Below are 5,858 nucleotides of genomic sequence, written 5' to 3'. Positions count from 1 at the left end.
TACAGTAACAAGTAAGTGTTTTCCATCTTAATACATTTTAAAATGTTATGTTACAGCATCATTATACTGTCTTCAGTGTCACATGATCCTTCAGAAATCATTCTAATATGTTGATTTAGGGCTCAAGACACATTTCTTATTATTATTATCAAAGCAGTTATGAAAACAGCTTTACTGTCATTTTTTATCATAAAGTATCAATAAAAGTATCGTTTTTTTCCTTACTGACCATATTTTTAAATGGATGCTTTATGTCTAGGTTGCTATAATAAATATATATTTTTTATAATAATACAAATATTAATATAATTTTTGAGGTATGTTGTTTTTTAACATGTTGTAGGCTAATCTGGGAACAATAATCATGTATGTATAATTATTTGTTTGTTTGTTTATTATAGATTTTTTACAAAATCTAGCTGTGTAACATAAGTGTTAAAACATAATGACGAGCAACAACTTTATTACAAAAATGAATTATAAAATGCCAGGAGTGATGACTCAGTTGTGAATCGGTTCAGTGAACGAACTGTCCAAACGATTCACCCAAATGAAAGGGGCGTCTCGTTTCTGCTACACGCCAGTTGATGGCAGTAATCACTGTAACTAAGTAACGATCGTCACAACATAAGAAAAAAATTAATAAGAAATTGCATTCTGAACACGCAGCAGTCAGAAATACAGCTTGGGTGAACCCGAAATAAAATAACGGGACGGGACTATCATCCATGTATGAATATTATAAACAGTTGGTGGCGGTATGTGCCTATGGTGCGGAATACGCCGAAAATTCCAAAGAAGAAGAAGAAGAAATTGCATTCTGGGCTCTGAGATCAGCCGTCCTCCATCTTGTTTTTTTAACCATACATGATAAGTGGTACCGTGCAGTTAAATGATCACGTTGTTATTAAACAATTTATTTGTAAACAAGAGTTTCGCCTTCAGGGTTATTGTCATGCAGTCTGGGCTGATTCCTTAAGTGTGCGGTTTGGGGCTTGTTTGAAAGACGTTCAGGTGCTTGCACTCGTCTATCCGATGCTTTAGAGGTGTTCAGTCTCCTGGTTGCTGCTACTGAACTCTACCGGCGTTTGAAATGGGTCGTTCGCGGAGCCGCAGCTCTTCCCGCTCCAAGCACTCCAAAGCCAGCAAGCACAGTAAAAAGCGAAGCCGGTCCCGGGACAAAGAGAGGAAGAGGCGCTCGAAGTCCCGAGAGTCCAAACGGAGTCGGAGGAGAGATTCTCGCTCTCAGTCCAGATCTAACACGGCCACGTCTCGCCGGGAACGGGACAGAGCCGTCTCTCCGCCAGAGAGAATCGATATTTTCGGCAGGGCGTTAAGTAAGAGGAGTGCTATAGATGAAAAGCAGAAAAAGGAGGAAGAAGAGAAGAACGCCGAAATGGAAAGACAGAGGAGAATGTGAGTACCTGCACTTTCCACAACCAAACGTGTCACAGATGTAAACATCACATGAACAGTGTGAGCCACATGAGGACCCTTACTAAAGTAGGGATGTAACGGTATGAAAATTTCTTAACACGATTATAGTGACCAAAATTATCACGGTTATCAGTATTATCACGGTATTGTTAAAATGTGCTGGAGATGTTCAAAAAGTACCGACACATGCTTGTTGAAATATCTAATGTAAATGATCAAATAAAGCTTTGAAAAAGTTTCATAAAAAGGTAAACCTCGCATTTCAGCCTTTAAATAAAGAAAAGATATAAGTCAAAATGATAATTGATTAATAAACGATTATATGTATTTTATCTGCATCATAAATAATTCTAGATAACTTATCTGAATTGTTTCAATGTGTAGAATCCACATAAGCTTGTTTTTCATCAACCGGTCAAAATTTACAGCAGGGCATGCAAATTCGGTCCGTTTTTGGCCAGACAGAAACTGCACAAGGCTGAATGTAAATATAAGTCTCTGTAAAAAAATTTATGCTTATGGAAAAGCTGAATTAGAGCTGTTTCCCGTAACCTCCGTGGACAAAGCAGCATTGCGATTAAGAACACTTCCTTTAGGTATTACATGGAGCGAAGATGAAAACAAAATGCCATCGAATCGTTTCTGAAGACAGTCAGAACCTTCAGAGGTACATTCATATAATTCATTCATTCATATATTAATTTGTATAATTCTTTTAAAACCTCCCAGCATCTCCGCCCTGTATTCACACAAAACGACACTACTCTGCTGCTGTGCGCACGTGGGACTGTTAATTAAAACTGTGCTTTATGCTGGACAGTATTTATTTATCGCGAGTTGTTCAAATCGTGGTAATCTAATACGGTTTTAATAATTAAAAGATGAAACGGTAATGCTAACCGTGGGGAATTTTATCATGCTTTATCGTCAAACCGGTAATCGTTCCATCCCTATACTAAAGTACTGTGGGAGTACCAAGGTACTACCATCGTATTCTGGGAAGTATGTCGAAATGCCATGTAAATGCATGCATTTCAGTGCAATAGCACTTACTTATTATGTGACCCTGCACCACAAAACCAGTCAAAAGGGTAAATGTTTTGAAACTGAGATTTATACATCATCTGAAAGCTGAATAAATAAGCTCGGATGGGACAATATTTGGCCGAGATACAACTATTTGAAAATCTGGAATCTGAGGTTTAAAAAAAATAAAAATATTAAGAAAATTGCCTTTAAAGTTGTTCAAATTAAGTGCTTGGCAATTCATATTACTAATCAAAATTTAAGTTTTGATATATTTACGGTAGGAAATTTACAAAATAACTTCTGTAACAATCTTTACTTAATATCCTAATGATTTTTGTCATAAAAGAAAAATCATAACTTTGACCAATAGTGTTGGCCAAAATTGTTAGAACACTTGGCATATTTAAGAGGTTTCAGTTGTTTTTGTTGAATTGGCCATTACATTACCCATAAAACTAACTATTGCCGGAACTACACGCGACGGAAGGAATCTGCTGGAACATTGAAAATGATGGACTGACCCCCTCAAAGTCCAGACCTCAACCCCATCGAGCAAATTTGGGGCAAGTTGGAAAATGAACTGGACAGATCTATTGTACATTCAAAAGAAAAGCCTTTGACTTGAGTTCCAGAAGGCATGGGATAACGTTAGTGTTGAACTTCTCAGGAAATATTGACATTATGCCAGAGAGATGTGCTGCTGTAATTGCTCCAAAAGGTGGACATACCAAATATTAAAGTTAAAAGTGGATAAAAACAGTATGACTCTCTTCATCTAATATTTGTTGTGCTCAGAGCAACCATCTGCATGTTTCATGAACATTTTGAAATGAAATCATGTTTTGGAGACAAAAAAAGTTCAATATTTTCAGATCTGTCAGGTGTTCTAACAATTCTGGCCACCACTGTGTGTATGTACTATGTATGTATGTATGTATGTATGTGTGTGTGTGTGTTTATAAATGAGATTGGAGTGACTGGATTCACAAAATCACATTATATTATTATTATTATTTTTTTTTTTTTTACTTCATCTGACTTTGGCAAATAAATAAATGATGTCTACATTTTATTTTGGTTTTGTGTCATTTAGGGAAGCAAGCAATAACAAATAATAACTTTTAATGATCATCATCATAAAACAATAAACACTCTCTACAGTAAATAAAATAGAAAATTATAATGCATAAAGGTAAAACAAGAAAGTGATTTTCAATATTTCAATTAATATTCAACATTGATGTCAGTATCAATGTTGGCCTTTAAAAAAAACTATACAAGTGAACCACCACTGATAAAGTGATGCTTTGTAGTTGCTTGATTTTCTGTGCACAATGACAGATAGGATGTGCGTTTTATTTAAAGTTGTTCCTTTGTGTCGTTTCATAATTGCCATTAAGTATGTTTTAATTGTATCATACTAAATGAAACCGCTGACTTTAATCTTGTCTTCCTTAGTCGACAGCGGGAGATAGAGGAGCGTCTGATTGAGGAGGAGACTGCGCGGCGCGTAGAAGAACTTGTTGCCAAACGTGTGGAGGAGGAACTGGAAAAACGAAAGGATGAGATTGAAAGAGAAGTGTTGCGGCGGGTGGAGGAGGCCAAACGCATCATGGAGAAGCAGTTACTAGAGGAGCTGGAAAAACAGAGACAAGCGGAGCTGGCCGCTCAGAAAGCTCGGGAGGTAACTTGCATGTGAACAGGCAAAACAAAATATAAGTTCTTATTAATGCTGATTCAGTGGGTAGGATATCCTGTAGTTTTGTTGGAAGTGGGCCTGTTTCACACCACATACACATATTTTGCAGTCCATATTATAATAGAAGCAAATGAAATATTCAATATAGTAACCCAGAAATTAAATTGTTCTCAGTTTGGAGCTGCTGCTTATTTGCTGGAAAGTTACCGATGTGAAAGCATTATGCAAGACTTAGAAGAAGTATGTGATGTTAAACAGGCTTTAGCCTATTTCCTCCCAAAATTAAAAGTGAAATAGGTTTTCTTTTTCCAAATTTTAACTCTAGTTTTTCACTCATCTTAGTATCTTTGTGTATGACATAGTGACCTTAAATTTCATATTTCACCCTTGACAGTTTTCTTAACAAAACAGCTCATGCCATGAATTCCATGAGCCTTTGTTGCGATTCGCCTGAACTTCACTATCTCTCAGTTGCTTACGATTAGAAGTGATGAAAGTTGTTCACGCTTCTGTTCCTCCTATACACCATTTGAGCTGACTGCTCCTCAGACGGCACTTCACTGTGTGGCTTTATTCTGAGAGTGCGATGTAAGTAGAGAAGTACCGAGAACACAGGTCAGTGGTTTGAAAGAACCTCCCTTGCTGGTGGTACATTGTGCAATAAAAAAAAAAAAAATTCCCAATTTGACCCTGACTCCTTTAGGAACTGTTTATTCATGAGCGAAGGACAAGTTTACTGTAGGTTTATCCATGTCTGGTGAGCTGAATTGTATCTTCATTATCTACTCATGTGTGGTGTTTGTTCAAGTTGTGCCACTTATTTTTGGGAATAATTATGATTTTTGTCACTACAATTCCACTGAAGCTTTGCCTTTACAGGAGGAAGAGAAATCAAAGTGTGCAGAACTGGAGAAGATTCTGGTGGAGAACAATCGCAAGATAGCCGACGCTCAAGCTAAACTGGTATGTGTAGTTCATTTTATATAAAACATTTTTTTAATTTTGTTAATTAGGTGTGGTAGTACTGTGTAATTGAGAAAAAGCTAACTGATTTTTGAAATTCATTCCCATTGGTGAACATAAGAGATATCCTTCAAAAACATTCAAACATCCTTCAGACTAAAACTTTTTAACAGTAGGGTACAAACATTTATGTTTTGCCCTTCTAACAAGCACTCGATTGGCCTTGCTGCCTTCTCATATAGAATGAATGTCCGTAGCCATGTGGAACATTAATGTTGCATAAGCACTACTTGACATGTTTTGTATTATGGAGTATTAAGAAAAAGAGACTGCAGTTTAGTTCTGGTCCTGATGAATCCAGTTACAAAACAGCTTATGTAAGGGACCCTCTTAACTCCAAGCCATGAAGGTCAAGATTCATCTGTCAGCACATGAAAGTGATCAGACAGATGCAGTCTTCCAAACAGTTTTCACTGAATTCTGTTTCTCATAAACATCAGACTGTCCTACATGTTGCAGATGTTATAAGATTCAAAATTAGATAGACTGTTGGTAAAATGCTCTTGTGCAATATATTGGGCATCATGGCACAGACTGACAGCTTGAATGATTTAATTAAAGTGTGGGACTAATGATTATAAACATTTCTAAATAAATTGTGACTATCCTGTGACAATTCATGCATAAATAGTTGTGGTTGACCAATATGGATTTGCTTATATAATATCAC

At 36.5% G+C, this 5,858-nt stretch overlaps 1 protein-coding gene across 1 annotated transcript in view; it reads left to right on the top strand.

Moving 5' to 3' along the window:
- The first annotated feature begins 779 nt into the window (after window positions 1–779).
- arglu1b (arginine and glutamate rich 1b) overlaps window positions 780–5,858 on the top strand; it is a 9,234-nt gene continuing 4,155 nt past the window's right edge. The window contains exons 1-3 of the mRNA XM_016534625.1: window positions 780–1,416; window positions 3,925–4,150; window positions 5,045–5,128. Coding sequence (XP_016390111.1) covers window positions 1,094–1,416; window positions 3,925–4,150; window positions 5,045–5,128 — 633 coding nt within the window. The 5' untranslated portion in view covers window positions 780–1,093. The remainder of the gene's footprint in view (window positions 1,417–3,924; window positions 4,151–5,044; window positions 5,129–5,858) is intronic.

Source organism: Sinocyclocheilus rhinocerous, unplaced genomic scaffold (genome assembly GCF_001515625.1).
Source record: "Sinocyclocheilus rhinocerous isolate Xijiao unplaced genomic scaffold, SAMN03320098_v1.1 scaffold1386, whole genome shotgun sequence".
Classification (NCBI taxonomy): domain Eukaryota; kingdom Metazoa; phylum Chordata; class Actinopteri; order Cypriniformes; family Cyprinidae; genus Sinocyclocheilus; species Sinocyclocheilus rhinocerous.
The sequence above is the reverse complement of the archived record's forward strand: the minus strand, read 5'-3'. Positions and strand labels throughout refer to the sequence as shown.